The sequence below is a fragment of the Uloborus diversus genome, chromosome 4 (genome assembly GCF_026930045.1).
Source record: "Uloborus diversus isolate 005 chromosome 4, Udiv.v.3.1, whole genome shotgun sequence".
Taxonomy (NCBI): Eukaryota; Metazoa; Arthropoda; class Arachnida; order Araneae; family Uloboridae; genus Uloborus; species Uloborus diversus.
Genome location: NC_072734.1, coordinates 189,341,152 through 189,367,680, shown reverse-complemented (window position 1 = coordinate 189,367,680; position 26,529 = coordinate 189,341,152). Strand labels below are relative to the sequence as shown.

The window sequence follows — 26,529 nt, the reverse complement described above, 5'->3', positions numbered from 1 at the left end:
AATGTAAATTTTGAATCAAGGCTTCTCCGGAGCAAACATGAGTCTAAAGTCATTTAAACATTTGGAAACTCACTTTTTGCACACTTAGGTAAACATAGTAGAGAGCATTTTTTCTTTTTTTTTTGTGTGTGTACTATTTAAGTAAATAAAGCGCACAGTTTTTTTTTTAGTGATCTTTGTTTTTGTTAGATATATTTTGGAAATTCTTCAAATTTTTATATGCTTCACGTTGCGCTTTCGTTTCTAAATGAATACTCTTTCGTTCTTTATACTTATTGCTTTTTTACTTTTATGGGTAAGGATGAAGCTCAATTTTTAATGACGTCAAAGCGGTGTGTTTTGAGTTCTTTCAGTTAAAACAGAAAACAAAAGAAAGTAGCGATTGTTTCTCACAATTATTACTGACCCAGGCAACGCCGGGTATTTTTGCTAGTATACTATAAAGGCAGAGTTTAGCTTTAAACTGAATAATTGCTTGAATTCGTTAAGTATAGTCCTACCCAAAACAACCAGTTAATAATACATTGCAGACCGGTTACGAAAGTTTTTGTGATCTTGTTTTGTAAAATGATCATTTACAAGCACCATTTGGCATTCTTGTACAATGCAAATTGGTAACTCTCGCTCCAACTCTTGTGTTTTTGCGAGAAATTTTTAAGAGTTCCAAAGGCCCATACCTCCTTGAACATTTTCAAATGTGTTTTGTCATGGAATGCCTATTCGTATTTTACTGGTCCACATTGCGTTAAAATTCTTTGTTGCGTACCGGCTTTCAGTTTAGCATTACCTACACTTAATCGCTCCAGAGTCCATTCCAAGCGTTTAGCGTCTCTAATGTTCTCCATTTGGTCACCAGTCCAGGCCCTTATCTCTAACATCTTGTAGTGTGGGACTGTTCGGAGAGTAGAACTGTGCGTACCACCGCCGAAATTTCTTGATGAGCTTGTCCTCCCGAACGAGAACAGGATTCTTTAAGAACTTCTTATTGTTCCAGATAGCAATGTCACGCTCCAGCTATATGGGAAAAGAAATGAAAATCAATTTCTTTGAAGGAATCATGGATAATGCTGGTTTTACACTGACACGATTACGAGGGAATCATGTCACCGCTTTTCGGAGCATGTACTGTCTGACCATCGATTACATGGAGAGGCTAATATCCGGTTTATAGGCGGAAATGGACGTAACTATTAGCATATAGGGGTGTTAGCTGGTTTGTTAAAGTGAACTTTTGCCTCTCCATTATTTAGCCTTAGTTTTGTAAAAATGAAAGTTTGCCTTCAGCAACATTTTTTTTAACCCAAACTATATTCGATCTATATTCTCATGGCAAAAATTAATTGATTTATTTATTCACAACAAAGTTTTGAACTTACCATTTTGCTTTTAAACGAAATGAAGATGTTTTCTTTTCGTTGTTTCCATGATTATTTTTCTTTTCCCTTATTTTATTTTAGAGAATGCAATAAATGAATAAGGCACTAGTGACATTATAAAACGCGTGCATCAAAATCCGGTCGTTATTTTCCCTTTCTCCCCTGCTAGATTCATTCAGATGGAATAGTCTTTACTTGGCAGATTGCCAAATTACATACAATCCGCGGTCAAACAGTACGCATATAAGAAAATTTTCCCACATCTGCTTGATGCAGAATACTACGTAACAGATCATCATTGCTAAAACATGCTTCTTTAGATTCAGAACTGAGAAATGCCGTTCTTCGAACTATTCATGAACAATACCCCAGACAGGCTTGGCTCCACATATATACAGATGGCTTCTCTATACCAGGAACGAGGGAAACTGGTGCCGCCTACTATTGTGAAGAATTCCAGGGTTACTCTGATGTGGGAGCCTCCCTTAGTAATTATGTTGGCGATATGGCCGCTATACACTCTGCAGCAGCTGGGCTTGAAAATCGTAACATTGTGAGGCTCTGAGAAGTTGAGCTCCGACTCTGACAATGTTTACCTCTGTTTCGGAAAATAGAAAGATGCAATTGGCGCTAAATTGAGTTGAGAAACTTTCTTAGTAGTTCTTCAAAAATATTCCAACTAAAATCCGAGCCAATAACACGTTTTTTTTTCCCTAAACTCCCCTAAAACAGGCAAACATAGTCAAGGTCACAGCTCCACTAACCAGAGCAACACTATAATTCTGCGGAAGCGGTTTTCCTGGTTGACTCCCGGACTACCATTCGAAACCTTTCCCAGACAACTTTTTTTTTGAACTCTTCGAACCTTTCGAACTCACAAACAGATTGCTAGAGAACCACTGACTGCCGGAAAAAGCTTTGCTACGCCTTAGCTGGACTTTAAAGTTCCAATGGATCCCGAGCCATGTTAACATCAGCGGTAATGAAATGGTTGACAGGCTGGCGAAGCAAGGGACAGCTACTCCCCAGCCAAACAGCCGAACACTTTCCACTCTGGTAACTCTCGGATAAAATCAGCAGTTCAGGGATGGAACTGTCAGAGACTGCAGAGACTCATTGGGAAATAGTTGGGAGAGTCTCGTTTCCGAAAGTCCCCTCGACCACGCCCAGAGCGGTTAGTGTGGAAGCTTCCAGGATAAAGACACAAGACATGATTATCTTACCGCACACCTCCGCCGTATTGGTGTCCTGACATCACCAGAGTATGTCGTGACCACCTATGTCCACCTGACCACCTATGTAGCTACGGAGCCATGAACAGCGGAACACCTGAAGGGTTCCTCTGCTATGAGTCAAAGTATAGAATTCCCGGAAAATCCTTTTTGCGGACATCAATACTGGTCAGCGCCTAATTGCTGAACAGCTAAGGGTGGGCGTAGGCAAGGAAAGAAGGTTTTCTGAGCACGTTTTGGCTTGACACGCCCTAGTGTTTGCCTACTGGTTCATCTATTCCGGTCTTAAAATTTATTTTCAACCTGAGAATTCTGATTTGTTGGTTGCTTTGTGGTGCAAAATACGACCGGAACACACCTCGTTGTCGAATAATAGCGACAAGATCGTATTTCGTTGCTGCCGTGGACAGTGTGAAATCGGCTCGATAAGTATGCTGAAAACAACTGTCTTTTTTTTTAAGAATAATACTTAGAGATGTTTCAGCAGAAATACTTACTTAATGTGTTGTTTTAAAGACCTACATGGGTATCATACTATTTGCTTTAACTTGCAAAAAACTTGATATATCTTGTAAAAATTAGGCAATCAATATTTTTGTGCGGTCTCCGTTCTTTTTGTTAAGTTAAGTACATTAGGTACTCGTTTTAACAAAGATTGTAGAAGGATGTCTACTTTATCAACTATCAAAGGAACCTCTGGTCTTCAAACTATAAAGGACTGCGTGCCAGGTGCCTTGCCTTTAGAAGACAACACAATAGATGGTGGTGCCATCTATGGACAGTTCGAGAGTTTAGAACCAGGCCAGGAGTCGAATAACTTTCTGGTCTGGCGCCCCCGGAGGTATCGTTTCACTTTGAGGACATTGTAACCACGAGCATATTTAACGTCGCCTAGACAACATTAATCACAACGGTGGATCTTTGACCAGCGAGGATCGAACCCAAGACCCTCCGGCCCCAAGTCCAATGCCTTACACTGTAACAAATTTTGGAAACGTTTCTGGATATATCGGAAACGTTTCCGAAATAGTAGGAATCCTTCATCCAATAGCGAATACCTCAATATTCAGAAAGCTTTTTGTTATTTCAAGATATCTAGAAGCGGAAGTGATGACGCAACGCTTCGAAACCTATTTCATCCTTCCAACCCGGGCGCCAATGAGTCGGAAATAACGAGAGCTTATTTTTTTCTTATCTATGGTTGCTGCAGTCAGCAACTGTTTGGCATTGGATTACTTGTTATTTCATGTCTAGAGAGTAGTAAATGTGTCGAAACTAATTTTACGCCTTTGCATTTTGGACTGCCCTTGATTTTTTAGACGATGTACGCAGCTATTAAGTTAGTTAATAACCATTTGCTTCTTTATAATTTCCAATGCGACCATAATTAGATATATATTGTGTGTTCAAGCGTGAATAGTTTCAACACCCGTGTTTATACTTAATGAAATGAAACCCTTTGGATTACTTATTCAGTTGTAATGGAGGTACTTAGATTTTCTTCCGCTCATGTTCACTTGTAAGTATTAATGAATATTTTAAAACATGTTGTTATATACATTTATATTTTTGTTGATTTGCATTTGATGAGGCTAAAATTGTAACTGTTTTTGGGTTTATCGAATTAATTTCAAGTTATCCTACATGTGCGCGGTGTACTATTTGTTGTAACCAACTGAAACTGATTAATTACGCAAAAGAAATAAGATTTATACTTGAGAAGCAATCACAGAAAAGTTTTTTCGAAATACTTGGATGTACATACATTTTGATTCAAAAAGAAAAAAAAAATCAATTGTTTAATTCATTAAAAATATGGTAATGCAAATATTTTCTAGTATTGTAATATGCTTCACAAAAATTTGCCAGTATTATCTTTTTTGTTATAATTTATTCATTCGTTTAAAAATATTTATACCATTAGAAAATGACCATATTATCTATTAGTAAGAACATAGTTATGCAATTAATTCATCTGCTTATTCATTTTGTTAAATGTGGTTAACAATAAAAAAATTCCTTGACATTAGTTGTTCCGAAAATAACATTTCCTTCGTGGATAGACTAGTTTAATGTAGGACAGTCAGGAGGAATGAGTCAGTGGCAAAAATGGAACAGCTGCATTTACATGCCGAAATAAAAAGTAATATTATTTCATGTCATCGTTTTAAAAGTGATCATTTTTTAAATACTATGTTATTAATATGCAATGCACATATGGGGAGAAGACGAGGGGCGTTCACCACGCAGACTGTGCCATTGACATTTTCAAGGGGTTGCTTTTTTAAGGGGGGGGCCGCTTTATATCATTTTATGGGTGCACCATCACTCTTATGGTGTGGGGGGGGGGACTCTCGTATATATGAAATGGAATAATCATGTAATAGAGTTCAATGTTTTAATAAATAAAATATATAATGCATTTTGCGCACACTCTAAAAATAAAATCAGTAACCTATTTTGATTAAGTATCTATATTTGTGATAAACTGGAAAAGGGCAAGAACAGAAGAATAAACCCGAATGGTTCCAGCAAGGGGACTTTGGTGTCATATTTAAATTCATCAATTTCTCTGTTGGTACTTTTCGGTACACTTTGTTCGTCAAAGAAATTGACTAGACGTGAGAGAATATCGGAACGCAAAGTGTAGGTAAGTTTTGTCAAATTTTATCCGAAAATAAAAGCTATCAAGTTTGATACAAGATATGTTTTTAAGTTCTGCATTAAAAATACAATGTGTTGATAATTTTGTCTTGAAAATATTGAGAGAAAAACTGAAGTTTAATATTGTTTAACAAACAATCCCACTTTTGAGAAAATACTCCCCTTCCCTCCCCCGACGATTTTGTGATTATGAATGAAACTACTATATTATTTCATAAATTTTCAAAAATTTATAACTGTGCATATGTTATGCTGTTAACCATGCTATTTGTCATTAGAAATTCAGAAAAAAAAATCCACGAATGATTCTAAAATTGCTTGTTTCATTGCTCTTAGATATGAAAGAATTGAAACTGATATGGCATGCAATACTATAGTAAAGAATTATTTTTTAGAAAAAATCACGGAAAAAGGATTCCGAAATTCTCGGAAACGTTTTTGAAAATTGTTTGGAGAATTCCGAAATACTCGGAAACGTTTTCGAAACTTTCATGAACCACAGCTGCACAGAATACTCAGAAACATTTCTGGAAATTACGGAAAGAGGATTCCGAAATACTCAGAAACGTTTCTGAAAATTACAGAAAGAGGATTCCAAAATACTCGGAAACATTTCTGGAAATTATAGAAAGAGGATTCCGAAATACTCAGACACGTTTCTGGACATTACAGAAAGAGGATTCCGAAATACTCAGACACGTTTCCAGAAATTACAGAAAGATAATTCCGAAATACTCAGAAACGTTTTTGAAAATTTCATGAACCGCAGCTGCACGATATACTCAGAAACGTTTCCGAATTTTTTTTACAGTGTACCGATCAGGCCACCACGGCCTTTGTTTTCTTTACAATAACAATTATTTGGTAAATATAGGGTCGTATGAACAGTTAAAGTTGAAAGAGAAAATGTTTGTGGAAGTGCAACCAGTATTACCCGTAAACCCATATTAAAAGTAAAAAAAAAAAAAGAATTTTAATGAAATATCCATTTTAAATTAGAGCAAAATTATTGACTTATAGCTATTGTAAGTAAACGTTTTATTAAAGCAGAACTAAAATGTCTTACAATTCTCCCTTTAGAACATTCGTAAAAGTTTGGTTTATAAACCGTGATTTTGTCCCTTCAGCACCAACAGCTGAGTCAGTAGCCTTGCTTCGACTTCTAACTAGCCATGACTGTTTACCAAAACACCTTCACCGCTTGAGGATTGTCAAGAGTCCTAATTGTCCCCTTTGCAATTCAAACGAAGAAATGGACATTCGCCACCTGCATACTTGCACTCATCTTTCCAGACATAGCCTGTGTGACCGTTATTGGGAAGCAAGAGAGAGCGTATCGGCAGCTAAATATTTCACTTTATTGTTCCTTGTTCTGTGCATTGTGTTAGTTTTTGCTATTTTGTTTTTTGTAACCTTTTCTTGCTGACAGCCATCTTTACTAATAATAAAGCTGAAAGTCTCTCTGTCCGGAGGATGTCTGGATGTCTGTAGGATGACTGTGACGCGCATAGCGCCTAGACCGTTCGGCCGATTTTCATGAAATTTGGCACGAAGTTAGTTTGTAGCATGAAGGTGTGCACCTCGAAGCGATTTTCCGAAAATTCGATTTTGTTCTTTTTCTATTCCAATTTTAAGCCCATTTTTCACAGAAATTTAATAAAATGGGAAAGAATTTGTTCTGAAAATTACCTTTCTTTTCTTTACTTCTTTATCTTTCTTCTTTTTTTTTCTTCTTCTTTACTAATAATAAAGCTGAAAGTCTCTCTGTCCGGAGGATGTCTGGATGTCTGTAGGATGTCTGTGACGCGCATAGCACCTAAACTGTTCGACCGATTAACATGAAATTTGGCACAAAGTTAGTATGTAGCATGGGGGTGTGCACCTTGAAGTGATTTTTCGAAAATTCGATGTGGTTATTTTTCTATTCCAATTTTAAGAAAAAAAATATCATAAGATGGACGAGTAAATTACGAAGTTATCATAACGTGGAGCCGTAACATGGGCCCAAGCCAATTGGCGAGATACGAAATTATCATAACATGGAACCGTAAGATGGGTACAAGCCAACTGGCGAGAAAATTCACCATACATTGTAAATATACAGGCGAACCAAAAGACCTTTTGATTTTTCTATTACGGGCAAAGCTACGGGTATCACTAGTTGGAAAAAAAATTGTAAAAGCAATTTGAGTACCTATATTTCCCAGGATTGAAAGTTAAGTAACTTTATGGGGACTTACCATGACGGCTTCGGACCAGACAAGGAAAGCAGCCGGTGCTGCTCTGAACTTGGGCTCTGTGTAGAGACGGTGTATTATCCTCTGACAGAGTGGACCTTCTGGCACGATGTTCTGGAGCAACATACCACGGCCGAAACTGGACTCGAGGGCCAGAAACACGGTCGCAGGTCCGATCTGGAAAAGAATGAAATCTACATAAGGGGGCGTCCACAAATCATCTCACGCTTTGAGGGGGGGAAGAGGGTTCGTGGAATTGTGACAGTTTGTGACAAAGGGGAGGGAAAGGGTAAAGATTAGTGTGACACCACATTTTTTTAAATAACAATATGGTTATGAGAAACAGCGTGACATGTGGATGTGACATGGGGGGAGGAAGGAGTAAGGTGAAGTGTGACACTTGATGACAAAGAGGGGAGGCGGTCGAAAATGTTGAAAAAACGTGAAATTGTGAGTTTGTGATAAAGGGGAGGGATAGGGTAATGATAAGTGTGACACCCAGTGGCGCACACAGGAATTTTGGAAGGGGAAGGTCCAAGATCAAAAGCCTCATTCTCATATCGTATCCCAATACGCCGTCAAACATATTGACTAGATTTTATTGTTTCTCGAGAACGAAAACAGTAAAAAATAAACTATTGAATAAATAATTAGCATTAATTAATGAACTGTACTTAAATACATTACCAGAAAGCAAAATAATATACGCATTAACTTTTCTCATAATTAAAAAAATGGATTCAGCAAAGCAAATTCATTGTTGCAGAAGCACCATATGATTAAAGAAGTTCTTAAAATGTCACTTGATGTGATCTGTTATTACAAAACTGAAAACATGGTTATTATAGTGTATTCATTTATAATCACCATTCTGCTTGTTATAGACAATTTGTTATAGAAAAAATGCTCAATATTTTTTTTTAAATCTTTTAACATGAGGATTTTATTTTTTAACTTATTAGAACTGAAATTATTGGTACCTTTTGTTTGAAATTATTTTAGGCACAAAATACATAGAATCATAATCAATCGGGAAAAAAAGCAAGACCTATGGGAGGGGTCCGGACCCCCTGGACCCCTCCCTTGTGTGCGCCACTGGTGACACCACAATATTTTTATAACAATATGGTTATGAGAAACAGCGTGACATGTGGAATGTGGATGTGACATGAGGGGAGGAAGGAGCAAGACGAAGTGTGACACTTGATGACAAGAGGGGAGGCGGTCGAAAATACTGAAAAAAGGTGTGACGTCACTTATGGGCAGCCTCTAAATCAATGACGATGCAAGTGGGCATGTGTGTTTGGTCCTTTTATAGAGAGGTCCGGCAATGGACGTAGCTCTCCCCTCCCTCCTTACGTTCCACATTTTGCTGTGTGTTCGTTATACACAGTTACATGAAGTTTTAAGAGTCATAAACATCGGCAGAACACCATCAATATCGTATCGCAGCTAAATCCTGCACCATGTTCTGCGGAGTTTCAAGATTCAGAGATGTTGTGCATTAGATTGTCTGTGACATGGAAGAGAACTCTACTGCGTTACGACATGGATAGTATTCTGCCAATGTTTATGACTTTTTTTGGTCACTAGATTGCGCCTGTGATGCAGGGATATTTATTGCTGCTAATCAAATAAGTTTTCTTACTATATTTTTTGATTATTACTGTCTAGTTTTAGTTTTTTTACTGTATTTCATCATGTAATTTAACTTTGTATTGTTTTGGGGGCTCATTTTTGCTTTTACTGTACTCTTGAAGTGTTTTTGCATTTTTTGGAGCTAAGCCTAACATGTGGTGATCTCCTAGTTTTTGATTTGTGTGCTTGTTGAGTGTAGAAACTCAGTTTGTTTATTTGCTGCTATATTTGCTTTTTGTAGTATTATTCTGTGTTTCTTTTGCATTTTTATCATTCTGGTGGGTCTTTTGGAGTATTCACTGAGTAGAAGTGGGTGTTATATGTATTATGAAAGAGTTTAAGAGTGGAAAGAGGGAGAGGTGGATCTCTTGTGACTCATGTCATATGTTCTGCCTGTATAAGGGGGAGAATGAGTCTTTTTGAGGAGGATTATATTTACACTAAATGTGCTGAACTCTCTGACTTAAGAGTTAGTATGCTAACTTTGGAAGCCCAATTAGCATTAGGTTGTGGGTCAGTTGTAGAGGGTACTGTAAATATTCCAGAGCCAAACGGGGGGGGGGGGGGTTCAAATAAGGAGAAAGACTGGGAAACTAAGGGTGTAATTTTGGGGGACTCGATGATAAGGGAGGTGGGTAATACAGTCGAGAGAGTTAAGCGTAAGGTGGCTAAGTGTTGTTTACCAGGGGCTCTGGTGAAAGACGTTAATAAGATTTCTGAAAAGAAGGGGGTATAAAATAAGGAGGATATGGTTACTTTGTAGGTGGGAACAAATGATGCAGGCCACAGTAAAAATGAGGAGTTTTCAAAGAAATGGGAGTCCCTATTGGCCAAAGCAAACAACTGTTCGACCAACGTCCAAGTGAGTGGTTTGCTTCCCAGGTATGGAGTGCATAGGAGCTGGCTAAATCAACGTGCTAGGTGTATGAACCTGCTACTTAAACCGATTTGCGAAAAGCGTACTATCAGGTTCATTGATGTATGGAGTCATTGTAAACGGGATTGGATTGCTAGGGATGACCTGCATCTGAGCTCTATAGGGGGTCAAAATGGTTAGTGGTTTGATTTTTGGGGCTTCGGAGTCAAAAAAATAAGTTTGAAGGGGGGGGGGGGGGCATGGTTGAAGTTCAAGCATCAGGTATCGAGAGGAAGAAAATTTTTTGAGTATTGCTAGAAATGAAAATAAAGTGTCGAACAAGAGTAGTAATTTTAACAATAGTGATTTAGGAAATTTCAGGGTATTAAATTAAAGTAATTTGGGCATGCTTAAAGTTTACTATACCAATGCTTCCAGTATTAGGAGCAAGATGGAAGAATTGAAAAGCATAATTAAAGATGAGAAGTTGGATGTTATTGGAATTACAGAGACATTGGCTACCGAATTTGATGTGTATTTATTGCTTATTGCTATGTATAGTTTATTTAAACCAGATTGAGTGGGCAAAAGAGGTGGTGGGGTTTTATTTTATGTAAGAGACAATTTCATTTGCAATGAATTGGTCATAAATGATAAACCTACTGATTTTTATATGGTTTGGCTGCAGTTGATGAGCAATAAGGGCAAAATTTGCGCTTTGGAAACATTTATAGGCCAGCTAATTCTAGCCAGGGACAAGATGAATAGACGTTTCGTATTATTTGTGACATGTGCAGCAAGTGATCCGTCACCATAATGGGGCATTTCAATTTTCGGGGTATTCATTGGTATAATTTTTATCCTAGTAATGACAGAGAAGAGGAATTTTTAAAAGTAATTGGTGATTGTTTCTTAGATCAAGTTGTAACTCAGGACACTCGACAGGAGGCGGTTTTGGATCTAGTTTTCTGTGACGTAGGAAGTTCTGTTCAAGGGTTGTGTGTAGGGGATCATATTGGAGATAGTGATCATAACAGCATTAGGTTCTGGATTGAATTTGAAGTGTACAAAGTTGAAAATTTTATGCTTGTGCCCAATTTCAGAAACACTGATTTTGTTGCACTTAAGCAGAGCTTGAAAGAGGTTTTTTCGTCAGGATTGGAAAATAGCAACGTAGAACAGCAGTGGACGGAATTTAAGGAAAAACTGGCAAAAACGGTTGGGGATTATGTTCCATTTAGGAGAAAAGGTGTTAGTACTAAAATTTGGCCCATGTGGTTTCCAGGGAGATTAAAGAAGCTCTAAATTATAAGCAAGCGGTTTTTCATCAGTTTAAGGAAACTGGTCAGAGTGCAGATAGGCTCCAGCATTGTAAGGCAAGACGAAATTTTTAAGTAATTGGTACGGATTCGGAAAAGGGAATTGTAGCAAAGGCTAGCAGATAACATTGATGAGAATCCTAAAATATTTTTTGCTTACGCTAATTCTGGGAAAGCTCGAAATAATCAAATTGGGCCATTGGTCGTGAACCCCTCTCCCTCCTCAAAACGTGACATTATTTGCAGACAACTCAGTAGGAGTGTTTCTGGAAATTAAAAAAAAAAAATCCTAAGTTTTCTAAATTTAAAGTAATAAAATTGCTTTTTTCTATCCATTGAAATTCACGTATCGTTTCTATTTTTATACCATTCTAAAGGCTGTAAAAAAGCAGCATTAGATGGAGTTATAGTGAGGTTTCATGCTCTCACTTAGTTGAGGCGGACGGTGAACCGATCAGTCGGACCTCAGTGGCTTATGCAACATTCAGACTGCATCCGCACATCCGTCACCGACGTATGCTTTTCTCCCTAAAACCTGTTTTCGGCCGGCGTTGCCATGACAGCAAGCCGTATTGTACGGGACCCGTCGACGGGACGAGAAGCCAGATATCTGACGGCTCAGCATAGGCGGATTTAGGACTGAGTTTCTGGGGGGGGGGGCAGGATTTTTTTTTTTTTGAGCAACATTTTATTGCCCCCCACTCACATGTTTTTGTCTGTTTCCTGTGATGCATAAGTCCATGCTTTACTTTTTTGTTTGTCGTTTTCATTAATGTGTGTTTTCATGCTGTCCTTTTTGAATTGAACTGAAGAGAGGGAGCTGGTATCGAGAGTGATGCAGGGTTCCCTTTCATGTGGGAAATAGAATTTCTCCAATGTTAGGGGGCCGGGGGTTTCTCCTTCGAAGGAAATTTTGTAAAATGGATATAAAATTCTGCATTTTGAAGCCTTATAAAGGTTAATTGGACAGACATAGAAATTGTTAACTAGATTATACAGTTGTACAGTAGTGTTCAAACTTGGTAAGAAACAGCCATTTTAAGTTTGAAAGAAAAAGTACACTATAGATTTCTCATTACAACATCATTTTTTACTTATAAGTAGTGCAGAAAACCAAAAGGAATAGAGGTAGTGTATCATTTTTTTTTCCTGGCTAAAAAGATTAACAATGTGGCGTAGAAGTAATTGGAGCCCACTTTGCTTAGGATTTTCAAAGACTTATCTAATTATTTTCAAGGACTCTAGAATAAATAAAATTATTTAACGCACTTCATTTGTACTTTCCAGTCTCTGATATTTTTGTACTTGATTGTAAATTTTTACAGTCCTGTTCTAACTTTGTAAGAAATAGCTATTTTAAATTTAAAAGAAAAAAGAAACCGTAGATTTCTCATGACAACAACTTTTCTTCAGTTGCAAGTGGGGCAGAGAACGAAAAGAAATAGAAAGAGTGTGTATTTTTTTCCATGCTAAACAGATAGACAATATACAGAAGAAGTAAGATAAAAGCAATCAATACAAAAAAATTTCCAAAATACTGCGTTCGGGATTGAATAAATAGCAAAATATGAAACATGTGATCACAAAAATTTATTTCAAATAATATGTTACAAACGGGAGAACCATGATTTTTACATTTTTAATACAGGATGTGGCAAGGAGCTGAATTTGACATATTTTGGCATTCCTCCCCCTCTACCATTTGTTAGAAAATTTAAGGTTTGTAGCCACACGTTTCCAAATATTCAAGGTTTTCAAGCACTTTAAAATGAAATTAGTTTTTTCAAGCAATTTCCATTTTTTAAGGAACGAATCTTGAATTTTTTTTGCGAGTTAGGGACCCACTTCAAAGCAAGGGCCCTGAGCAATAGTTTGTTTATCTTATAGGCAAATTCGGCCCTGTTTGTAGTTCACTCTTACCTGCAGATTTTTGCTTGATTTTTTGTAATTTTTACGAAAATTCGTCAGTTTTTACGGTTTAAGGATTTTTACGATTTTACAAATCTTTGTTAGGTTTTTATAGACTTGAATAAAATTTCAGCAAATTTTTCCAAAACTTTTGATGACTCAATTATTTAGTTTTCAATAATGACAAGGACTGACTCACTTAGACTTAGATGATTATGACTTACATTTCTTTTTAAACAGTATTTATGAAGTAAGTAAAATTGTACTCTCCCTCTAAGTAAAAAGATTCATTTAATCAGAACACTCAGATAACTGAAATTTATTCAGTTTGCGATAGTATTTATTTTCTCTCTCTCTACCTTTTTAAAGAGAGAGAGAGAGAGAAGGAAAAAAAAACTATGTTTTATAGAATTTCTCAAAAGGTCAATTAATTTACTAAGAACATAAATCTTATGCACAAATATACTTTAAATGTGGACACAAATCATAACGAGTAGATCTTTCTGTTAGCGCTAATGGGGGGGGGGGGGAGTTTCCCCCCCTTTGCTTTAGGTGATAATTTGTTAAAATAATCGTCAATTATTATAAGTGTTGCAGCTTAATGTATAGCTCGTTTAGCCTATATTTTCATTCATATACTTGCCCAAATGGTTTTCAGTCCAAAATAGTGAATTTAGACACATTTTCAGCACCCCAGGGACAGCTGCACAATTTGTATTAAATGTTCGTTTTTTTTTTTTTTCCTTTTTTCTTCCATCAGAAAAGGACATTCGCTTTTCTCTTCATTTTCATTGAACTAATCAAAAAAGTCATGATTTTTTTGTTTTAAGATTTTGGAAGATGTGTTGTTACTACATAAAGTCGTCCCAAAACTAGGGGAGCACTACTCCCTATGCCCCCCCCCCCCCCTATAAATCCACCCCTGCCTTTCTGAACTATTGAAAAAAGAAAAAAATATTTTTTTTTTAAATTTTTTTGGAAGATGTGTTGTTTTTTCATAGTCTTCCCAAAACTAGGGGGGGCATTGCCCCCCTCTGCCCCCCCATAAATCCGCCCATGCGGCTCAGTAGGGCGTCGCATTTCATTGGTCTCCACGAGATGAGCGCGCTCTCTCTATTGGGTGAGAGACTGACATGTGCCCTTTTCGCGTTCGCAAAGTATGAATGCTTCTCCCTTTTCCGAAAACGTTACTCTGTCCGCTTTACGTGGCGAACGTGATGTGCGGACGCTGTTTGAATTACGCTTTTAGTTGTCAGAACGTTGGTTTCATGCATATAAGGCGGTATTTTATGATCGTAACCTATGACTTGTTTTTTTTTTGGGGGGGGGGGGATGGGTTGAGTAATGTGAAACGTTGGTTATCTTGTTAAACATTCCCCATGTTCGGTAGAATCCTTTTTCTCATCACCGCTACAGCCTCCTCAAAACGGTAAGGAGTCTCAAGGAGAAAAAGTTGTTTTTTCTTTAGAAATTATGTTAATTGTATCACTATGGCCGCCATAAGTGTCACTGAGTTGGGGTCACTAATAGTAAAGATGAACCAAGAGGTTACCCCCCCCCCCACTCCGTCTTCACCATTAAAAACTTTTTCCGCTCATGTATTTTTGCTCAGTGTGCCCTTAACTTTAAACTTTTTTTTTTTTTTAGACCTTTGGAATTGACTAAGAAATTTCGATAATAAGTTAACTCATTCTTGTGCTTCCCACAATCATTCGTTTGTAACGTTTGTTCCTTTAATAACTTCAGATATGACACTTTTCTCAGTTTGTTATTAATCTTAAAGTTGTTAATCATTATGAACATTTTTCCTTTTAGCTTTTATAACTGTATTTTTCAAAATTGCAATAAGAGCAGCTAGTTTTCTGGGTTCTTTCCTTGGTTGAATGACGTAGGACAGTCACTTCGCATCTTAAACGGAGAAGGGTCTTGATACCATTTGGGATACAGGTGGAGGAGTTAAATAAATAAATAAATAAATATATATTATATATATATATATATATATATATATATATATATATATATATATCACTCGTTTGCACGAGATTTTTTTAAAAGGAGGTTTGTCTCTTATTGCGAATAAAACAAAATTTTAGGTCTATTTAATCGACGAATTGTAGACCTTAGAACAAAACAATACCACCTTTAATGAGTTATTAGGTACCACCCTCAAGTCAGGCAAAGGCAAAATTACAGGATTATATCGACAACCCGGTTATGACATCAAATTTCGTTCTAGATTTTCTCAGCTTCAACGAAAGAGCGTCTTCGTTCATCTCGGTAATGTCTATTACAGACTGGTGAGTCCATAACAAGGACAATACTGCAGTCTATGGATGTCGTAACCGGACTGTTGACATATACTTATAAAAACACCTTACCTAAGCATATTTCATAACTTTGTATTTATCTGCACACAAAGCTTACTTGTTCAATATTTATTTCGAGCTCTGAGAACGGCATCGTATATCCGCAGACGCTCATTCGCTGGCTGAGGTGTATTCGAGCTTTGTGGGGTTGCTCTTCGTCTGCCTGCCAGCTGGGTTGCCACTGGTGGCGGACTAATCGTCCGACGTAAAGTGCTCTCCAGCTATCCAGCCAAGTATTGCCTTCGAACACAGATTTCGAATGCACTTGGGGGAGGTGAGCGATGTCAGCACCATTTTCTGGAATTTCCTGAAATTTAAGAAAAAAAGAAAACTGTCAGCTTTTGAGACTGCCCCCCTCTAATATTGCACACTTAGACCATTGAGAGATCGACGAGCCCTCTCATTCATTCGCTATTGTATGCGCTGAAGCAGGAGTAAAGGCGAAAGGTCTTATCTCCGGGGAAAACAAAAATAATGTCGCCGCCGTGTACCACGTGGTTAAGTACTTCGATTTCGGCGTGAAATATTAACTTTATTTCTCAATGAGCGCAACTTCTAGAGCCATTTTTAAACCGGCATAACACAACAACTTACTGCAGAAATTGAAAATAAATAAATAAATAAATAAATAAAAATAAAACAACTACTAAAAAAATGAATAATTTGAATCAAATCATCTCATCATCATTTAATCATCATGAATAAATTTGAATCAAATCATCTCAAATTTTCAAAGTAATGTAGATATGATTTCCGCCAACACACATCGATGACTCACAGTAGCTTCCCATCGGGGTGCCCTTGTCTTAGCTTTAAGCTATCACTTTGCACTCGTTTTATAAATAATTTCGTCGCCTGATAATTCTCTAACATATGACTAAAAAACAGAAAAATAAAATAATAGTTTAAAAAACTAAAAAAACACGCTTTCGTAGCGAAATGAACTAAAAAGTGAAAAATAATCTTTGGATGATAGTAGTTGACCAATCACTTAATTTTAATGTAATACAAAAAAGCGTGGGGGGGGGGGGGGGGGGCTTCTTATCAGTTGTCTTGAATTTCTTCCATTTGTTGTCCAAGCAAAAATGTAAATAGACAGCTCCCCACGCTTTTTTGTATTACATTGAAATTAAGTGATTGGTCAACTACTATCATCGAAAGATTAAGGTATTTATTTAGGCGTAGTATAATTCGTAGTATTATTCTACGCCTAAATTATCGTAGGAATTCGAATTATTCTACGCCTAATATTTAGGCGTAGTATATTAGGCGTAGATTTTTTGGTATGTAATAATGTAGTATCCATGAATCAGTAAACTATGCGCTTGCGGGTGACAGAAAAAAAATGTGCCAAAACATTTCAGGCAGAAAGTAAAAAATGAAAATCGACGACTGTTCAAATCAATACGAGAATTAGCATAGCTCTGGCGAAACGTCTTCCGGGGAAGGTCGCAGTCACGTGGTCACCCCGGCGAAGATTCCTGCTTCAACAACCACTCCTACGGCCCCTATATATACGAGCCGACGCATCAGTTTAAGATTAGCCATTTTGAATCGGAGTGCGTGTTTAAGTGGTTGTCTTTTCTGGCCAGTTATCGCGTTTGGTAATCTATATAGTGGCTCTAACCACTCCTACTTGCCATATCTATGTCTCAATGATCTAAGATTGCACGTATGGGCGCACTTGGTCCCACCTGAATGTGGCAGTGGACCGTGTGGTCGGTCCGGCCCCGGAACTTCCAGTGTCCACTCTCGATGTCGGGCAGCGTGGGCAGTTCCCAGGAGGGTGGTTCTCCCTCCGCGTGGTACCACACGAAGATGAATCCGTTCTTCTCGCAGGAATCCCGCTTGGAGGCGCGCGCAGCTTCTGGTGCTGAAAGAGGAAAACGAAGTTAAAATTAATAAAAAAATTAACTTGAATTTTGAATTCAAATTATGTTTTTCGCATTCACGAGTTGCGCCAGGGCCCTACTCATCGGGGGCTATTGTTTCTAGAAACAGCTCCTGTCCCCCCAAGCCTACTCCTCCTTCTGGGCGGTTTGTGTATAGTTGTGTGTGTGCAGGCGTGTGTGTATGTGTAGGCGCGTGTGTGCATGTGCAGGCTTGTGTGTGTGCGTAGACCTGTATGTATGCACGTAGGCGTGTGTGTATGTGTGTAAAGGCGTGTGTGTGTGAGCGTGTGTGTGTGTGTGTGTATGAGCGCGCATGTGTGTAGGACATGGACGCCCCCCCGACCAGGAGAAACGGATTTCAGGAGGCAGTGCTCGGAGCCGCGCCTGCAGAGGACGGTGGGCGGTGATGCTGGTGTCCCTGGTCCAAGCTGAAAAAGGAACCGGACATCAAGGACGGTGAAATGAAAGCAATAAGCAATCGTGATTGCTCAAAAATCCGATAGCAAAGCTTTTGCAGAGTTTGTTTATGTTTATTTGTTAGTATATTACACCCAAACGCAGGTGATGCATGAAAAGTTCCTAGTCTCTGGCACATCTTGTGTGGTTCAGCATTCACGGCGCTCGGTGAAAGTGTCAAAAACATCGAATTGGTAGGAAATGGAGAGAACAATTAAAGTGATTTAGAAATAATAATATATATTAAGAAATAATTAAGCTAATAAGATGCTTGGGTTTATCAATACATCTATTTCAAACAAATCTAAAGAAGTTCTTCTGCCCTTATATAGAAGTTTGGTAAGACCTCATTTGGAGTACTATGCTGTTCAGTTTTGGTCTCCTTATCTTAAGAAAGATATTAATGTATTAGAAAGGGTTTAAAGGCGGGCTACAAGGCTAATAAATGGACTTTCTCATTTAGACTATGATTCCAGGGTTAGAAGGCTAAAAATATAGTCTTGAGCAAAGAAGAGACCGAGGGGATTCAGTTGTTTAAATTTATTAGAATGAAAGATGTTACGGGGCTGAAGTTTAGCACTGTAAACAGGACAAGAGGTAATTGTCTTAAGCTATTAATATCTCAGGCTAACATGGATATTAGGAAAAATTATTGTTATAGCAGGGTAGTGGAACCTTGGAACAGCTTACCGGAAGAGGTGGTAATGAGCAAAGGAGTAGACAGTTTTAAGAGGACCATTGATCTTCACTGGGGATTGTAAATTGACTAGGACCAGTCTAGCTGGGCCCAGAGCCTGTCGCTGGTCGTCACTTTTGTATTTGTAAATCAGAACTTCCACAACGCGTTCTTTTTCAGGAAGTTTTGCTCGAACTTTGTTTTGAAATGTATTAATTTTTGTAAATTTACTGCGACGCTTAACAAAAAAAATTGTTTCGTCAGCTCTCGAATAACCCTCCTGATGGCAAGACCACCCCTACTCAGTGTTAAACTCGCTAGACCAGCCGGAGTGTATTCGGGGTTCCCGCCAAAAGCAACCTATGTTCACGTTGTTTTCAAACGATTTTGAGAAAGACTCGTCCAAGACCGAGCACCAAGAATCTTGAGGGTGGACTGTTATACTAAAACAGTTCAATGCCCGTCACAGCAGCTGTGATGGCTGCCTGTCGTGCCGTGTATGTTATTTCTTCCTGAAAGGTCGTGTCAGTGTTTTTGCACCTCCAATGGGGTCGTTTCCAAAGTTTTAAAAGAATTTTTTTTTCTGAAAGAGCATGCTTAAAATCATAGGTTCTGACCATTTTTTAAATAATTTATTTAAGTTTAATATTTTTAAAAAATTACTTAAATCGGTGCGCTTTCATGGTTTAAGCTTCTGCCGATGACCTCACAAATGATGAAATGCCATTCTGTGTTGCCATTCGCAGTGCAAAATATTTAATTCGCATCTTTACTCACGTGTATTGGCAACGATATAGCTGGTAGCAAGCGTAGAGCGCAGTTTTAATTCGCTGCTTGATTATCATAACGAGGAAACGTAGTAGAAACATGCAGCAAAATGCATCATTTGTGACGTCATCAAGACCACGCCTTGTTTTCAAAATTGGACATTTAAAAAAATTAATTTAAAAAAAAACTGTTGGAAAAATGAAAGTATTTTCTGGGTCTATGTTTTTTTTTTTTTTTTTTTGCTCATTCTATCCATTTCAATGACTAAAAGTAGTACTTTTGACTTAAGGAAACCACCCCATTCTAACACTGCTGTAATCACTATTGGATGGACATTGACGGAAACATGCTACTTGACGTTTGACGAGAGTTGGATTACAGTTGGGACCAAGAATTACACATTGAACTTTCGTTTGCCCTACCATAAACTTTGACAGTATAAGTATCTTTTTATGCACCAGCTTTGTAAGTGGTACACAGGCCCGTCATTTGAGTAGCTCAATTGCCCTTCCCCCGGACATAAGCCCCTCCCGCGGCTTTGAAAAAAAAAATTAATTTGAATTTTGACCTCTTGAATTCAAATTATGTTTTTCGCAATCACGAGTGTGTGTTTATGTGTGTGTGGGGGGTATGTGTGTTTGTGTGTAGGGGTATGTGCGTGTAAGCATGTGTGTTTATGTCTGTGTGCAGGTATGAGTGTGTGGGTAGTTGTGTGTATGAGTGTTTGTGTGAGGGGGTGGAAGGAATGTGTATGTGTGTGTAGGCATATGTGTTTGTGTCTGTGTGCAGGCATGGGTGTGTGGGTAGTTGTGTGTGTATGTGTAGGTGTCTGTATGTATGCGTGTGTGTGTGTATGTGTTTGAGTGTGTGTATGTGTTTGTGTGTGTGTGTGTGTACGTGCGTGTATGTATGCCTGTGTATAGGATATGGACGCAACCTGGAGACGGTTTTCGCTTGAGGTGCAGCATCGTGAGGAGCCGGTCGACGGTGATGCTGCAGAGGGTGCTGTCGGGAAAATAAAATGATAGCACATCAAAACAGTCAAATGAAAGCAATAAGCAATCGTAAATGCTCAAAAATGCTGTTTCATGTAAGTGGGTGTAGTTTTTTTTTTGTTTTTCGATAAAATTGGCCTTGAGTATACACCCTTTGCCCTCCCCCTTCCCATGGAATAATTCCAAATGACGGACCTGGTCTTGCAAAGAAGTCATTTGAAAACCGATGCATCATTTATAAGCAACCCAGTGTTATTAAAAACGATTCAAACATAAAATCCACAGTTGAAACGGTTAAAAGTTAAAACATAGCCACTTGCCATTTTTGATTTTTCTTTGAAGTGATACGTCAAATATTTCATCTATAACACTTCTTTTTTTGATGTAGACTCTACATTTTAGAGAAACTAAAACAAGGAATGACATCGTGAGGTCAATACCTGAACGAAAATGTAATTTTTCATTCCATAAATAAAAATTACTTTCACTAAAACAATGTAGTGGTTTCCTTTCGTCAAAAGTACTACTTTTAGTCATCGAAATGGATAGAATGAGCAAAAAAAATTACATATGGACCCAGAAAATACTTTCATTTTCCCAACAGTTTTTTTTAATTAATTTTTTAAAATGTCCGATTTTTCAAACAAGGCGTGGTCTTTATGACGTCACAAATGATGCGATTTGGTGCATCTTTCTACTACGGTTCCACGTCATGATAATGAAGCAGCGAATTAAAATTGCGCTCTACGCTTGTTATCAACCATATCGTTGCCAATACACGTGAGTAAAGATGCGAATTAAATATTTTGTTCTGTGAATGGCAACATTGAATGGCATTTCATCATTTGTGATGTCACACGACAGTAGTGTAAACAATGAAAGCGCAACGATTTAAGTAATTTTTTAAAAATACTAAACTTGAATTAATTATTTAAAAATGGTCAGATCCTATGTTTTTAAGCATGCTCTTTCAGATTTTTTTTTTTTTTTAAATTTAGGAAACGACCCCAATGGTGAGGTTTTTTTTTTTTTTTTTTGGTTGTGCTGTGATGTCATTCAGGGTAATTAATTGTTAGTTTGATATCCATCGCAACAGTGGATTACGATAAAATTATTTTAGCGCTGTTGTAATAGGTGTGAATCAACTATTCGATAAACGACAACTTTCCAAGAGATTTCCTGCTGAAATAAAATTCAATTAACTTTTGCAACCACTTTAAAAAAACTGGCTTCAAATTCTTTTTTAATTGCACACCCTGTGCTTTAAAGTATCTGGGTGTAAGTATTTTTGCATTATGGTGTTTTATACATGAATAAACAAAAATACAGGTTTTTATTTTTAAACTAGATTTCTGTTGTTTGTCTCACAATACTTCTTTAGGAATATTTAGAAAAAAAGAAAAAGAAAAACAACAGACAATTTTAATTCTTGGAATCGTCTCCCCACTTCAAATAAATTAACGTAAACATGTATTTAAAAATAAGTTCTTTAGAATAAGTCGTATACTGTCCGCCTCTAGCGAGCCGAGCTCTGCTGGCCGGCCGATTAAACGATTCAATTTGTTGAAATAGGGATGAGGAACAACGGCTGAATTTCAAAAGGCTTATTGGTAGCTCAATTCTGCGCCTTACAATTCCTCTTCTTGCTGATTGCTCTCCCTTGAAAGAAACGGACTTGCTCAAGGCCATAACTCAACTTCTCAGAGGCGGACAGTATATCTGTGGCAGAAATATATACTAACGTTTCTCTGCATAAGGAATGAGCGTGCATCGTCCATTGTCGGAGCCATCGAATCTCCAACCGTGGAAGGGACACTCCACGCAGTCTCCTACCACGTGACCACCCGCTGACAAATCGGCACCCAGGTGAGGGCAGTAGGCATCTAGGACATAAGCTCGTCCCGTCTCTCCTCTATACACACACCACTTCTGTCCTGTGAAAAGATAACATGGTAAGTACAGACAGCCGGTTCCAGGGTTGCCAGATTTAAGAACAGTAAATACAGGACAGGTTTCGAGGAGTGAAAAAGGGGGGGGGGGGGGGATATTTTTGAGGTTGCGGTCAATTATTGGGTAATTTTAAGGGGTGCTTTCCGACGTAGGACGTCTCTTCCTGATAAATCTGAAAAATTCAATCGTTACACAGCATTAAACTTTACAAAATGTCGATCAAAGTATAAAAATCGTTTTCATTGTGATTGACGCAGACATATATTTCCAACATTAGTCAATGAGCAAAGAGAAAGCAATCATTCGGCTCCTCATGGTCTGCTGCCAAAAAAAAAAAAAAAAAAAAAAAAAAAAAAAAAAAAAAAAAAAAAAAAAATTAAAACGAAAATAATTTTTGCGTTTGCTGCCACATGATTTTCTTATTGCTTTTTATTTCGCATTTCTTTGTTTAACTTTATTTTTTTTCTATTAAAATGATGTTCGTTTTGTAAAATATTGTTATTAGCTAGAATACGGGACTTTAGCTGTCCCGTATGGAAGTTCCCCGGGACGCGGGACAATTTTTCAAAATACGGGACTGTCCCTTGAAATCCGGGACGTCTGGCAACCCTGGTCGGTTCTCACTTAGAAGCGAAATACCACTTTTAAGAACACGGATACAATTTTGCTGATTGCTTCGTGCATCATGGTTTAACCATGGGTGCCCACTGGCAACCCCCTAAGGGCAAGGGTGCACATACCCTCAATGTTTCGAAGCCCCCCCCCCCCCAAAAAAAGCAAGAGCCATCCAAAAATGAGAAAAATACCCCTCAAAACAACCCCCCTAAAAATTTAAATGGCGAAGTCTCCGCCGTGACCCCCCCCCAGGTGGGCACCCCTGGTTTAACTTTCAAAATATCATGGTCTATTAATGCCGTTTTGCAATGCTTGATCACGAAAATGTTTTGTCAGAAATTAATTTATGTTACTTTTTTATTTACTTACTTATTTATTTATTTTTTTGAGCAATTGCGAATTATTATACTCACTTGACCAAAGTTGATGCTGCTCTGATTTTTCAGATTACCATAGGGACGAGAATAAATTCAGCTCGTTCTTTTAATATTTATTAAGAGGAAAAATTTTTGTTGCCATGGTTACAAATCGCTTACTTTCATTCAAGACTTAATTTAAGTAGATTTTTCTTCAAAAAGAGGGCAGATGGGGGGGGGGGGGGGAGGTAAAATCACGGGGGGTTTTTTTTTCTGGAAAAACGCTTATATAGATGAATTTAATAGCAAAACTTATCTAAACTGCACAATTTCCAGATTACTAACTCCCATCATTGAAGTACGATAAGAAATAAAAATACCATAGTGCTGTACGCTGTAAATTTAATCGTTATGATGAGTAAGGATGCAAATTTGCCATAATAACCAGATCTATATTACCGCATTCTAAGCAGCATTTCTTTTTTCATGGCTATGCCTCGAATTGCCTGATCTAAAAAATCAATTGTCATAATATGTCGGGTATAATTTCTTCTCCATTTCATTCCAGTCCATTTTTATTAACAAGAAGCCCAAACAAATAGGGCCCTTGTCCTACCGCAATCCGTGATTGCGAAAAACATAATTTGAATTCAAGACGTCAAGTTTCAAATGACATTTCATTTTAAATTTTCATAACAAAATAACTTGGTTTCAACCACTTGAAGAGAATATCGAAGTCAACTAATTTCCTTGCTTTTGAATTAAAATTAATCTTCAATTCTATGGAGAAAGACTTTTCTTTTCCGTAGTGGCGACATCTATGAATCTCTATTTAGACTAAACGATTGGTCAACTTTACACGAGGATTGAAAAGGGGTGTAGGTGTCGCAATTGATCAAGGTCAGCCTTGAACTTTTATTTTTTGAACTTTTCCTTCCGCCGGAAGCTTTTCGGATTTAAAGTGAACTGAGGGAGATAAAAATAAATAGAATCGTTGGAACACTGAAAATGATATTTCAGTACATTCCGATTTGTAAAGCTTGTTCTTTAAAGTTGTAAATATTTGTTAATATATTGAATTTTTTTTCGTTTAGATAGTACTGTGAATTTTTTAGTCAATTTTAGTAACTCTCCATGCAGCTAAAGACGCAAACGCCCAGAAAAAATCGGAAAATCGTAAGATTTTTATCCAAAATTTTAATTTGAGATACCGATTATTACAGTAGGTTCAGAGAGGGTATTTTGAGTAGGGCTTATTTTAGAGCCATGGATGCCCACCTAGAGGTGGGGGAAGGGGGTCATGGCGCAGACTGTGCCATTGAAATTTTTAAGGAGGGGTTTGAAGGGTATTTTTCACTTTTTTTTGGGGGGGGGGGGTCTTTGCGATTCTTAGAAGGGGTGCGCCTTTGCTCTTAGAGGGCTGGGGCAGTGGGGGGGCACCACTGTTAGGGCTCAGATTTAACAAACCGTGGTGTCAACGAAGGAATATCGTTGCTCTTAGTACGACACTCACACCCGAATGCCACAGTGAAGTGATGACGTTTTGCATTTTCGATCACCGATTTGATTTTTTTTCTTTCGTTTCGTTTTATTTTTTTGGTTTAAATATTATCGGTAACAGCTGAATAACTACAATAATTTTATGGCTTCTTAGGGAGGCAAGCCCACAGATTGGTAAACACGGCACTACTGTATTCTTTAAACTGATAGTTTTTTAAGTATTATTTTGAAATGGGAAAAAGAAATGCGCCCCTAGCATTTAGAACAAATAGAACTGGTTTCACTCATCGATGGCCCCACTTAATTCTGATAGGCCGTGACAATCGCTGAAACTCATAGCAACAATGAGGGTGCTGCAGGGAACACCTTTTGTCCATTACGTTGCCTTTGTTTGGTGGATGCAGGGGCAATTATCAGCGCTTCTTGCGGTCAAAATGGTCGATGTCCAATCAAAAATAAGCAAACTTTGAAAGGTTGACATGTGCGAATCATAGTTGCATCGGTTTAATACAGATAAGTCAAGGCCCGTTAAGCGTCAGCGCATTCTAGTGGGGCCATGATTCATCACAAAACTATTTTAATTTCTAAAAATCGCAAAAAATAAATAAATAATAATAAAAATAAATAAATAAAAGTAAATAAAATAACTGAAATAAAATAAATAAATAAAATAAATAAATTAATTAAATAAATAAATAAATAAATAAAATAAAATGAATAAATAAATAAATTTAAAAAAAAAGTCACTGATATATTTACCCAGTGCTACCACTGACACGACTTGACCAGCAGGTACATCGTCAGATTCAACCAAAGGGAACCATCCGTTTGGAAAAGCAGGGTTATTTGGCTCCACCTCCTTGTGACGCGACATCTTGCGGCAGAGATGACGAACTAGTACTCTTCTTCGACCAGCTGAATTGGTCAGGTGGTCAAAACCCACAGCTTCATGCATCTTTAAAAACGTACCGATATATTCATCAAAGGAAAGTGAACGAATAATAAAATCAATGGCATTGACATTGCATAGGAAACTTTTAAAATCAAAAGTTCAATACTGTTGTAGAACTATATTGTCTAAAGACAGCTACATATACACAGTTTGAACTGAACAGTTCAATTTTACAGTTTAACCTCTACATATGTATGTATTTCAGTCTCAGTCTGTGCAACTGAAGGTAACTGTTCAGTTATATGAAATACACCGCCAGCTTAGTGAATTCCAGCCGAGGACTGCAGTTTCGTACTTATTAGCACTCATCAGCCCGGCATAAGAGTGACTGAGCTGGAGGTGGAAAACCTCTTAAGAAAGCCTCGAGTGCCAAACAAACTGGTAGCTAATACAGAATAAGCACTGACCAAACGAGGTGACCGAAACAATGGTTCAGTTCAACTCGAATATTGAAGGCAAGGCAGGTATTTTCAGTAAGTTACCGCCCTATAGTGCTAATTCTGTATTAGCTACCAGTTTTTTTTATTTTGGCACTCTAGGCTTGCTTAAGAGGTTTTCCACCTCCAGCTCAGTCCCTCCTATTCCGGGCTGATGAGTGCTAATAAGCACGAAACTGCAATCCTCGGCTGAAATTGACTGAGCTGGCGATGTATTTCTGCCTTAGCTCTGCTATAGGGCGGTAACTTACTGAATAACTGTTCAGTTACATTGAAACAAATGAAATGTGTTGTTATTTTTTAACTAAAAAGTACAGCTAAATGTTGCATGTG

General features: G+C 37.7%; 1 protein-coding gene across 1 annotated transcript; it reads right to left on the bottom strand.

Annotated features, from left to right (window-relative positions):
- Positions 1–849: 849 nt before the first annotated feature.
- LOC129221062 (cholesterol 7-desaturase nvd-like) lies at positions 850–25,762 on the bottom strand. Its single transcript, XM_054855500.1, has 6 exons — positions 25,567–25,762; positions 22,129–22,320; positions 17,294–17,472; positions 15,658–15,906; positions 7,513–7,686; positions 850–1,014 (listed from the first exon to the last, which is right to left on the bottom strand). The coding sequence occupies exons 1-6, from the start codon at positions 25,760–25,762 to the stop codon at positions 850–852; spliced, it is 1,155 nt and encodes a 384-aa protein (XP_054711475.1).
- Positions 25,763–26,529: the final 767 nt, after the last annotated feature.

Coding starts and splice junctions, on each gene's coding strand:
- LOC129221062 (XM_054855500.1), bottom strand. CDS start 25,762: ATGCATGAAGCTGTGGGTTTTGACCACCTGACCAATTCAGCTGGTCGA. Junction 17,473..22,128: donor CATTCCTTATGCAGAGAAAC/GTTAGTATATAT, acceptor TTCCTCTTTCAG/CACCAGAAGCTGCGCGCGCC. Junction 15,907..17,293: donor CGGTCCACTGCCACATTCAG/GTGGGACCAAGT, acceptor CTTAAATTTCAG/GAAATTCCAGAAAATGGTGC.